Source organism: Festucalex cinctus, chromosome 9, assembly GCF_051991245.1.
Source record: "Festucalex cinctus isolate MCC-2025b chromosome 9, RoL_Fcin_1.0, whole genome shotgun sequence".
In the NCBI taxonomy this organism is placed as follows: Eukaryota; Metazoa; Chordata; class Actinopteri; order Syngnathiformes; family Syngnathidae; genus Festucalex; species Festucalex cinctus.
This window is the reverse complement of record NC_135419.1, coordinates 3,967,586-3,980,006: the sequence shown is the minus strand read 5'-3', so window position 1 is coordinate 3,980,006 and position 12,421 is coordinate 3,967,586. Positions and strand designations below refer to the sequence as shown.

Here is a 12,421-nt window from a genome sequence, read left to right as displayed (position 1 = left end):
CGCCTCCACATGTTCTCTTTATACCCATTATGGCCCATCCCAAAAGCTCCCAAAAAGTAAATAGTGCAAAAAAATATATATATTGTGCGTCTGTGATAATGTTGAACTTCATGGACCCTGTAAAGTTGTGATGGACATGCACCAAGAAATATACTTGTACTTAAACGTCAAATGAAAATTCAAAACATTACTCGCAATCTTCAGTTCAAAGAGATTCCCGCTTTTGGTGTTGCTCCCTCTCCCTCCCTCTCTGCAAAGCCCTCTTCGTATCGCCATGTTTACTGCCTGTTGACATGGAAAATATTTTAGGGTGAAATAGCAATGATTCATATATACACAGCGTCTCTCTGCGCTCCTGTTTGTCTTTAAACTTCACTATTCCACAAATCGTGTATATAAGCCATGTTTAGGAAGGGGAGAACCTTACTCCACAAGATCTGATGAGGATGGATGCTGCATTTGAACCTGTCTGGAAAAATCATCAGAAGTTGTCTCAATTGGAATATATTTGGGGGACTAAGATGAGTGGGCATATTTTATGGAATTTGTCTCTTTAGTACACTTTGTTCTGAATGTTACTGCAGGGAACAGCTTCTTGGATTTTTTTTTTTTTCTTTTTTAACTAAACAATTATGGTTTGCATCAAATTTATGTATTCCAGCCCAAGCAGCGGTTGAGGACATTCTCATTTTCCGTTGACCTTTAAAAGACAAAAGTTTGTGGACTAAGGGCAAGGTATTCGGTGCTTTCATCACCTGCTTACGTGTGTCTGGAGTGTGTTTGGGTGTTTATACAAAACAGTAAGCTGCTAAATCCTGGGCCCACTCCTGGAGCACTGAGCATGACCGCATTTCTCCAGGCTTGACGTTCTGCCCTGCCGTTTACTAAACAGCCTTGATAGGGCATGGCTGTTTTAGTCAAAACAGAAGGTGCGTGTATTTGTGTTTTGGGTTCATTCGGTAACAGGACATTGATCATTTTAATTCAGATAATAGTGAAGTGAAGAAATAACTTCCACTCACGTTGATTTCAACAGACTCACTACTTGTCTTGGCTTAGAATCTCCACCAAAAATAAGATTTTAATGCTATTACATTCAAGCAGCACGTCCTTCAAATGCTTTTTTTTTTCTTTTGCAGCTCTGAGATAATCTCTCTTCTCTTAGTTTATGATATAAACATCTTGCGCTTACACACACACACACACACACACAAAGCACGTGTGGGCGGGCTGAATTCCGTTAGTTCGACAGGTGTGTGTGATACTGCCACGAGCCAGGCAGCAGGTGGGGGAGAGGAATTATTAGATGTTAATCACATTACTGTATTGAGCAATAATTCCACTCCCTAAGGCAAGGAAGGTGCGTGTGATTCATGCTACATGGGATATCCCTCAGTCACGTTGTCACCGACAAATCTGTCAAGCAATCATTTTCAATGCCTATATAGAGTCATTTTAATGTTATGTTTCAGACGTTTGGGGGGCAATATAGGCTAAACATTATTTAGTGAAGTGACTATCCTCAGTTAAAAATGACTTTATACAATATGTCACCTTTCGGGCTGTATTTTCGTAGACAGGCACACGTGCACTTGGCGTCAAAAACTGGCACATCCTCATTTTCATGCTGGAACAAGTCTAGTTTAGTGTGTTTGGGGAATTTGGCAGACCACGCAGTACCGTACTGGGTGTTTTGACGGACTGGAGGCATTTTCTATTACTTGCACGTCTGATAATTTGGTGACAGAAAGTAGACTAGACTTTAGACCAGGTGACAACAGGTCTAAGTTGTGGCTCGGATGGATTTAATCCAGGCGCAGGCAGACAGATTCTGCGCTCCACTGATGTGTGGTGGATGTCACCGTATTTCGTTCATAAATACGATAACGTGTATGAAAACCTCATTGTACAAATCAAATATCAATCAAGGTGGTCTTCAAGTCCCCACTTAGCATCAGCTAACTTTACTTTATCATCCGCAAGTGGAGGTCTTCTTTGTAGTTCCTTATAAAGTTAATTGCATGCACCATCTCCTGCACGGACTCCAGCAAAGTCCGTTATGGCTTTCAACCATGTGGACCGTGCGCCACTCGCGCATTTGCATTTTTCACAGAATGCCGAGAGCCGCTTCGATCAACTGGGAATCAAGTTGAATGTGTTCACTCACACAATGGCACAAAAAAAGAAAGAAAACTCCACCACACACGACACAGTTCGACTTCGTGTTAAGCTTGTACTGGGCATGCAAATAGGACCTCACATTTTTCAGGGAGTCTAAAATAAATTCTTTCACTTGACATTGTTAAATGAAAGAAAAAGTGCCTTCATTTGACCTTGTCATCCATAATACATTGTGTGATTAACAGTTTTGCATTGATCATGACATTTGAAGGACCAAATGAGACTTGAGGACCTTTTTATTATTTTATTATTATTTTTACCTTGCAGGTAAATAAATAAATACATAAATACATAAATAAATAAATAAATAAATAAATAAATAAATAAATAATAATAATACATGTTTGGAGCAAACACACACACAAAAAAAACAAAGTTAAATATAAACTATTCAACTTTTGGGAATAGAAAGCAACATGTTTGGACAGTGATACCTCTTGACATTTGCCACACTTCTGTTGTTTTTGCATCATGACTCCACTGTGTAGATTACAAGTGAAGAGGATCAATTTGCATATGAATTTGGCTCAGTCGCAACTAATCTTAGCACACGCCCCACACCAGCACTGTATGACTGCGAGCGAGGCATGACACTTTGCATGATTTTTTAAAACTCAATATTTTTGATTTATTGACGCCTCATATCTTGCTTTGAAATTAGTACATCATGCAAATTTTATAAGGCTGATCTCTCCATCTTGCAGTCACACACAATCTGTTATACAGACCTCTTTCTTTGTCTTTTGTTCTTTGTTTTTTTCCCCTTTCATTCTGTGTTTGGTGTAAATGGATGTCATGCTGCCTGTGTTTCAGGGTAAATAAAGGCCTTAGGCTGAAATTCGACAATGGGGAGTTTACTGTATAGGCCTATTTATATATTTCAGGACTAGCAAACTAAAGGAATTCACTACCATCCGGTGCAATGCAATTTGACCACAGTAAATGAGTAAATCGCAAATTAAGTACATATGAATTGTGTTTGTTATGTCATGAGCCTGATACGTTTGAACCAATGTCATTTATGTTTATTTGAAATGTTTATTAATGGCACCAATGGCATCTAACAAAAATAAACCTGATAAATCTGATTCTGTTTTTGTATCTGTTTCTTGCACTTTTAATGTTGAAGATAAAGACTACATTGGTGACAATCAGTCAAATTGTGAAGTTAGTAATCAATTACCAGTTCAGCATCTTGTGCCAGTTGAATCGAGCGACGTCAGGTCTATAGGCTGCAGAGGCTGTGCGACTGTTTAAGTTGTTTAGGCATGTGAGGAGGGACGGCATGGGAATGAGGTTGTTTATCATTTCAGTGAATCTGTTCAACAATTTATCACACAAAGCTCAGGTTTCACCGACCTGCTGCTTTTACTCTGCTGGTCATTGCTTTCCAGCAGGAACGTTTTTAGTCACCTTGTGCTTAATCTTATATTCTGATTCTGCTTCTTATACTTTTTTTATTTGTGTGTTTATTCATCCACATTAAAGCAAAAACTGTTGATTTTATTTCAATAAGTCGCAAATGCAGCTGTCAAAAGTATTTTATTCATATCAAAAAGACAACACAGCATTTACCTTACATAAAGAATACATTAACAGGTGTAATAACAACCGAATTACGTAAAGGATTAAGATTAAAAGACACATTGACATATTTACAAAGAACTCAAGACTCCTGGAGGATCATCAGATCAGATTTAGGAGACAACAAAACAAAGCAAAACAATGATGGTTCACATGAACATAATATGTAGACAGCGGTGTAATTTAACCGCTCATCTAAACTGCTGCCTGGACGTTGTGTTTGTGTGATACCATCAAGGAATCACAGACAGTTGTGTGGAACAGACTGATGTCAGCAGATCAGATCTCAGATCAGTTAAGAATGAGTCAGCTCTGATAGAGACCGGCTTTGGTAAGGACAATAGCTGACTCTGGATTTGGTAGTTTCAGACAGTTTCAGCGCTTTTCTGCTGACTCGGATGTTTCCGTGGGAATCGAAGGTGTTTTATTGTTTTCTCACACGCTTTTTGCGATCTCAACCGTCTCTGTCAGCGCGAACATGTTTAGGGTGTGTGAGTGTGTGCTTAACATCTCAAAGTGAGAACGACTCTCAACTGCAGAAGAAATCGAAATTCAGTGAAGAGTCTTGTCGATACCGTCAAGTTAAACTTCGGTGCCCTCGCGTTGATAGATGATTCCTGTTGAACCCAGCGGGGGATAGAAGTGTCCACTGGCCGCACTGTACTGGCTGAGGATGGGGCTGGTGTACCCCAATGAAGAGTGGGTGGGTGAAGAGGGGAGCATAGGGGGAGCTTGCACTTGTGGAAGCCATTCTCGACCAGCAGAGTTTGGGGAGTAGCTACTAAAACTCGCAGCCTGTGGAAGCCTGTGTGGCCCATCTATAGGGAGGTTGACCGGCAGGGGTCTGCTCAGTGCATCGCCTCCCACATCATTTGCTGATCCGCCGGACACTCCAGACATCTCAGACAGGAAGCTGCTCAGACAAGGTGCAGCACTGGAAGATGACGGTGAGGGAATTCTGTCCGGCGTCTGGGAGATGTTTAGGGAAGAGTTGGCAGAGTGTTTGGGGCTGCCCCTTTCACTTTCACCTGACTCAGGGGCCCCCGAAGTGCCGTCGACACCAGAGAGGGTGTCAGACTTCCTCTTCCTTTTGCGGCGGAAGTTTCCATTGTCGAACATCTTTTCACAGTTTGGATCCAGTGTCCAGTAGTTGCCCTTGCCTGTTAAGTGAGATTTAGCAAAAATGTAAACAATACAGGGTATATAATAAAATAAAACATTTGATAGAGAGAGAAATGGATGAAAACATAAGTCTCAAAATATTACCTGGATCGTCCTCATCTCTTGGTACTTTTTTGAAGCAGTCGTTTAGTGACAGGTTGTGTCTGATGGAATTCTGCCATCCTGCTTTGCTCTTGTTGTAGAAAGGGAAGTTGTCTGCGACATACTGATATATCTGACTCAGGGTCAACCGCCGGTCGGGTGCTCCGTGGATAGCCATGGCGATGAGAGCCGAGTAAGAGTAAGGCGGCCTGACTAGCTTCATCAAGTCCTCTTGTGAGGGGAGGGAGAACCAACTCAACTCCCCCCCGGGGCCGCCTGGTCCAGCCGAGCCCAGGTATGGTCTCTGCATGCCGTAGTGCTGCGGGACGAAGGGAGGCCCGGGGTTCCCGGGTGGCCCGTTGGTGCTCAGGTATGATGGTGTGTTGAGGCCAGAGCCGTTGAACCAAAGGTAAGGATTTGGCGACGTGGTGCTGAAGTCACCCAGCTCGTAGGTGGTCGGCGTGGTGCGCTGAGGACTTGGCAGGGATGGCGGAGGGTAGTAACAGTCACTGTACAAGCTGAGTTCGGGGGGCTCCTGGCCGAGGCTCGGGAACTGAGGACCACAACGTGGAGGAGACTGTTCCTGGGCCTCAAATGCCGACATTGTCGAAGCAGGGTTTCTTCTTACCTTGAAGAGAGCCTCGTTGACCTTCAGTTTTCTTGATTTCTATGTTAAAATCTTTCTCCAAGTGATTTCTGTTCAAGCTGTTGAAGGTACTAGATCCAAACTGTGCTATCTGTCCTCTATGCTAGTCAGCTTTGCCCTTGCTTTATGTTCAAATGTCACCTGTCATACCTGCTATATCTATTTCCCTGGAAACGCCCCCACTCTCGTTTGATTGGTTCCTTTCTTATGTAGTAGCCCTTTTTTTTCCCCCTTGGGATTGTACAGTTGCTCCAGGCATTTTGTTCAACCTTTCTTAAGTCTGTTTTCTTCAAAATTAGGCAGTGGCACTATGAATCATTTGCAATTTATTGAACAATTGAAGTATCCGTGAGCGAGATATAGAACCCCCACTTGCTCCCGATGCTGTCATCAGGAGGTGAATAGTTTGAGTCGTCAAAATATAAAGCTGTTTGAGGGCCTTGTAAGGTGAAAAAGCACAATATAACAGTATGTTGCAATTTCAAAACCAGTATCTTTTTTTTTCTTCTTTTTTTTTGTTTTGAAAGATGAATCACATCAAGCATTATTATTTGTAATATTTACCCGTATCCTACTAACTATATTTCTTGGTAATTTAGTTGTTTTAAATTGTGAAAATGTTTGTAATTAAACATTTAAAAAAAAACTGAAAATAACGCAATCTTGTTAAAATTACAACTACAAACTATATTTAATAGTTTAATTTCTATACATAATAGAAAGGGGTGAAAAATATGTTCACTTCCATGATTAAAATTTCATTCAACAAAAGAATGTAATTTTAACTTAGTGTGCACTAGGTGTCCCTTTTTCTTTTTAAAATATTTTTATCTATTTATTTATTTATTTATTTTAATACATAGCTCAAGAAAGTTCAGTTTCCACTGTCTGTCCACTACGATAGTCAGTCACAGCTGTCTACTCTACGGTCGACTGCCGTAACCTGGCCTTAAGCCTCGCCAAACGTAAGTCATTAAACATTTTTATTTTATTTCAACATACAATATGTATTTGTGAGCCTGTTATCTAGAAGCTCATTTGGTTGTTTTTTGTAAGAAACGGTCAAACAAGGTGATATCGGTGAAGCTAACATGACCTAGCTAATAAGCTAACGTTGGCTAATGACGGCTGAACTGTGTCGAAGCTGTCAAAAGTAACTTGTGGACATGCCGGTTTCTTCGGCAGATGGCCGACAAAAAATTGCCTTCTGGGCACCAAACGGGTGCCGAAAACTCGTTGGAACTCGACAGCCTTTTGGAAAGAATGATAGAAGACATGGAAAACATATCTGGTACTAAAACGTTTGGACTTTAATTTACTGAGTTACGTTGAAACTCGCATCGTCCGTCAGTGCAACTGAACTTCAGTTCTGTCCACCTGTAGTGCAGCTGACGTGGATGGCGTACGACATGGTGGCTCTTCGGACCAACCCCGAAATGTGGGGTTCGATGCTGCTTCTCGAGGAGGCTCATCACAATTGCTCAAACGCTGTAGAAGGGGGCCCACTTCAAGAAAACGCCCCCACTGACGCTACACGCACTCAGATGTGAAATTTTCCATCCATAAATAGCACATCTATCGTATTTTTCCAAGTTTTCGACAAGTTTTAGTTCTGCACACTTATTCATTAGTACTGCATGCATATTGTTGTAATACGTTTTTCACCGTCATTTTAATATGCTCAAAAATTTAAATAAAAGTACATGTTCAGATGATGTGCTGTGCTTGATTTATTACCACCATTAATCATAGTAGCATAAGATATGATACAATGTTAGCGTTCGTGAGATGTAACATTTTGAGCAATCCCCTCATGTTTCTTTTTTTTTTTTCTTTTCTTTTTCCCCTAGATGAATAATACAGGGACAAGCACTGAGCAGTGTTCATCAGCCACCTGCGTTGATCTAGAATATATCCTAAGAGGGTTGGAATCACTGTCTAATTGCATGGATCAACTGGCACGTATGTGACTTTCTTTATAATGTCAGTAAGCATCAATTATGTCATTAGGATGAAGATGACATTGATGATTGATTGTCAGCTATGCAAATCACAAGATGTAACAGTTTGCCCTCGATCTGCAATGCGATAGCCACACATTGATTACGGGAGTCCAACTGTTATGCAAGTTAGCCGCACTTGGAGTTTGTCAGTAACGCTGAGTTGCGTTGTTAAGACAGGACAACTGTCAGATTGTAACCCGCTGGTGGGTTAGAAAGAAGCAACTGAAGGTTTACTCAATGGCTTATCCATCAAGCAGGATGTCGTGACTTGTTTTCTGCCGAGGGGGACAGTTACAGTCATAAAAAAAATAGTGTGCCATCGGTAAAAAATATTTCTTTTCTTCATAGCTCAAATCAAAGAAGCCACATGATTTGTTTAATCTTACTAACTCTGTTCCCTGCTACTATTGACATGAGCTCTCTCGATCCAATATCAGCTCTGTATCAAATATGTAGTCATTACCAAGATGAGAATTTGATTGATACTGAGCGTTATTAACACAACAGTATGTTTGTACTATTGTAGATAAGTACTGAAGCTTATCAAGAGATTTATGTTGGCACATTATTTAGCTTTTATCAAGACAAACAAAAACCAATGTGCGTCCATTGATATTGATCAACGTTGGGCAGAATTGTCTTATATTCAGTCTCAATAGATGATGCACAATATACTTTACAATATAAGGCTGGTGAATGAATTAAATGGCATTAATGAATCTGTTTCGCAATCTACATTAATCTTCAATTCAACACTCAAGTTGTTTACTGCTAAGATTGATTATCTTTCGAAAGTCAGCCAGGTTTTTTTTTTTTCCCTCCTCTACCACCACCCCCCCTCACCCCACCTGCAGTACAAACCCAGCTCAGGCAATGTGATCTGATCGTTTGTGTCGGCCGCCCTGACAAGCTGGGACACCTGAAAATCCAGGAGGCGCCTCAGCAGGCGCCGCGAGCTTCCCCTGGAAACCAAGTAAGAGAGCAGAGGTCAACTTCTGATGACTCAATAAAGTCAACTGACAGTTATAAGTGCAAAAGTAGATACACTGGTTTTGCAAATATTATTTTATACCATAAAAAAAAATGCATAGCAATGACCTTTGTGGAAATGTGTTTATTAAGGTTCCCTAGGGAAGCCCCCCATGCATGAATATGAAACACACATACATAGTGCTGGTGCAGGACACAATCCTGCAGGGTGCTGCAGACCTTAGCGGTTTCAGTGCACCTCGCCTGTGTGTGTGTGTGTGTGTGTGTGATGGGTAATCATCTCCTTTACCCTGGGGAATCTTAACAACACTAAAGTGGCCATAAAAAGCTGACTTGGACCTAATGATGCAGTGCTCCTCTCGTCTATGAGCATCAAACATTGCCTGTGGCGTGCACACGTTTCAGTTTGCATTGAGTGAACGGCCGCAACGTTTTTCTCCTCGAGAGATCATGGGTTCACGTTTTTACTCTCCTGCTTGGTGTTTTGGAGGCTGGAGTGCAGGGAGTTAAGTTGCCTTGGTTACTGCTCTTAAAGGTATATACCCGACAAGGGTTATAGCAGTGGTAAGAGTTAACCAAATTGAGAAGTATCATGGGGTGGGAATGGCTAGTGCACACACAGTGCCACACAAACATCCGTACTGACATATGTGTTACTTGCATACATTTAAAAAAAATATATATATAACTGGGGTCTCTCTTTTTTTTTTTTTTTTTCTTGCAGCTAGAGACAAAGGATGATGTGCATGTGTTCGCTTCTTCATAGCAGCTGGGAGGCCAACCTTGAAGCTAGTATAAAACCAAGACACTTTAAGGACTACTTTAACTTGGCCAGGTATAGTACTCAGGTTTAAGACTGCCCTCTGTTGTGTTGTTCTTTTGACAACAGCACCATCTGCTGTTCATTTTGTGAAAGTCATTTGGTTTAGCTTTTCAGTGAGCTTTGTGACTTGGTGCAAGTTGTTTGTATAATTCTCAGATTTGTTATAAAGGATTAGTCCCATGTCAATTTGCTATGAGTTTGAATGGAGTATTTAGTCTTTAAACCATTAATTCTGCATGCGAATGACCATAAAGCAGTAAAATTCCATACAGTTTTGCATGATTTGATTCAAATGAACAATGTGGTAATGCTGAAATATCTGATCAAAAAAAATTATTTCTGTGTGGGAAATAAAATTGCCGCAAGGTTGATAAGAGTATACCATCATCATGTGGGTTTGATTTTTCTGGTGATAACTGATGGTAAATGCAGTCACTGTTTATTATTAGCACACCAAGTACAGGGTTGCAAGTAAAAAGGTGGACAGGATTTTCCGTCACATGTTCTTAACCATGTACATCTAAATGAAAATAACAATTGTGCTTATTCCCCATCCCTAATGTCCTCAGCACAGACCTTTTGTTTGGAGGTTTTGACCTATTCAAATTGATGTGTAGAGATCGACTCTTCACCGTTAGTGTAGTTGCCATAGAAACTGCATCTTTTCATTGTAAATCACAGCATTGTCGAAATCCAATTGTGTAGCCCGGCACAGCGAGACTTGCGTCTTCGTATCTCACACATAGGTGATAGGGGAGGGAGAATGATCAATCACGGAGTGATCCCACCCCCAAGACCCTCGGGCCTGTCTGGGTGAAAACATGAATCCTCCTGGGGGGTCTTTGTGAGGGTCGCCCCCTCCTCTCTACTGTTTGACTCTACTGTTCTAATTTTGAAGGGTGGGCAGGCAGGATCATGCTACTATGGGGTCAACATGGAACACTGTGTGATAATAGAGCAAGTGTTGCTTTAAGTTGTGAAAAGGTGAATTCAAACAATAACACAAACTTCCTCTGTTGAAATCAGTGTTAAATCTGACCTTGATTTGATAAATAATGGTTGCGAGCAGATGTGGTCATTTGGAGCAGACGTCAGGTCAGAAGTTTCCCTTTTGGGGTCAATATGGAAGTAATCATGTTGAGCTAGTGGGGAGAAGAGATAAGGGGTGGATCGTGGAGGACCTCCAGTGGGGCAAAGCCTTCATTAGTGCACAGCAGGGCAGCATGGGAAATACGGGAATCCCCAGGAGCAAACAGGCAAATGGGAAGGATTAAGAGCTAAAAACGTTTCGTTTTCACAGTCTATATTTTTTACTTTTGTGATTATGTCCTCCATTGCCTGAAACAGAAGCCAAATTTTTCATTCTTACTAATTGTAAAGCTGTATATAATATTAGCTTTGCTTCTCTATTGGCACAAGATCATAACAAAAATGTTAAAAAGGCTCCTACCCCCTCTGCCCCAAGGATGGACCCCCTGATAGAGGCAATAGCCGTGCCATCTTTCATTTAACTGAGACAGTGGCAGATTTATGACACGTCCAGCTGAGTGGAAGTTTTCCGGTCGATACAAGGGGTTGGAGAGGAAAGAAGAAGAAGTCACTGACTGTGGGTGGAGGTCTTACAGAACTTCCATGCGAGTGAAATAATTGAAACCAAACTTAGAATTGTTCCAAATTAATGTTCCAAAAAATCTCCAGCGCTGGAAGGTGGGATCTTCCAATGAATTAGTCTATTCCCATCGATGACGATGCCCACCTTTCAGTGCGTGCTCCCGCATATTCGACGAATGCTTTACGACGCGGAGGCTCGCAAAAATGCACAGAATGCGTGGGGCTGGAATCCGGATGTACTCAACCCGATTGACGCACGTAAACTTTAAGTTACACATACAGATGTAGCGCCAAGCTGTATTTACTGACATTGTTTTTTTCTGAATTCCTGAACCCAAGTGGTGATATCCTTTAACACACTGTTGTCAGTTTTTGATGCAGTGCCGCCTGAGGGATCGAAGGTCACGTGCATTCAGTGTTGGTTTTCGGTCTTGCCGCTTAGACACGTTGACTTTGCCAGATTCTCCGAACCTTTTGACGATATTATCGACAGTATATGATGAAATCATTAAATTCCTTGCAGTTGTACGTTGAGGAATATTGTCCTTAAACTGTTTGACTTTTCTTATGCACTTGTTCACAAAGACGTGAATCTTGTCCCAACTTTGCTTGTGAATGACATGTGCAATTCGGGGAAGCTCCTTTTTATACCCAATCATGGCACCAATCTGCTCCCAATTAGCCTGTTCACCTGTGAGATGTTCCAACCAGGTGTTTTGATGAGCATTCCTCAACTTTCTCAGTCTTTTTTTTTTTTTTTTTTTTGCCACCTGTCCCAGTTGTTTTGGAACATGCCGCAGCCAGAAAATTGTAAGTCAATAATTTAGTGAAAAATTTGATCAGTCTGAACATTAAATATCTTGTTGTTGTTTTTTGTGTAGTGTGTAGTGAACATGATTTGCATCTCATTGTAATCTGTTTTTACTTATGTTTAACACAACGTCCCAACTTCATTGGAAAACAACGTTCAGCAGGCTGTCAAAAGACCGCCCCGATTCTTTGAGCTTTGATGTATTGTGTTCGCCATTAGCATGCTCTTGAATGTGGAATGTGACAAAAAGACTGAGTTTGGCATCCTCCCGGGTTATCAAGACAAACGCCTGTCTTCTGGTGGTGGAAATACTTCACTAATTTGTCTTTCAAAGCCTGAGAAGCCATTCAATACACGTTGGCGTCAAAGTACTGCTGGATCAACATCTTGATAGAGGCGTCATCTGAACCATGTTATCCCTGTAATCCCCCGTTTAGTGTATTCGCGCCATTCTCATTCTAATGTCCACAAACACCCTTGCGGCTTGTCATAAAATGCCTTGATTCTTC

The 12,421-nt window shown here is 41.3% G+C and overlaps 1 protein-coding gene and 1 long non-coding RNA gene across 3 annotated transcripts; one reads left to right on the top strand and one right to left on the bottom strand.

Annotated features, from left to right (window-relative positions):
* Nucleotides 1-3,707: 3,707 nt before the first annotated feature.
* Nucleotides 3,708-5,787, bottom strand: foxi3b (forkhead box I3b). Its single transcript, XM_077531753.1, has 2 exons — nucleotides 5,032-5,787; nucleotides 3,708-4,925 (listed from the first exon to the last, which is right to left on the bottom strand). The coding sequence occupies exons 1-2, from the start codon at nucleotides 5,630-5,632 to the stop codon at nucleotides 4,348-4,350; spliced, it is 1,179 nt and encodes a 392-aa protein (XP_077387879.1). The 5' UTR covers nucleotides 5,633-5,787; the 3' UTR covers nucleotides 3,708-4,347.
* LOC144025563 (uncharacterized) lies at nucleotides 4,493-9,869 on the top strand. Of its 2 annotated transcripts, none has more exons than XR_013284914.1 (4): nucleotides 4,493-4,712; nucleotides 7,525-7,636; nucleotides 8,532-8,650; nucleotides 9,392-9,869. It is a non-coding gene; the product is annotated as an uncharacterized LOC144025563 (long non-coding RNA). The 2 variants fall into 2 exon arrangements; XR_013284913.1 differs by lacking the exon at nucleotides 4,493-4,712 and adding an exon at nucleotides 6,547-6,639.
* Nucleotides 9,870-12,421: the final 2,552 nt, after the last annotated feature.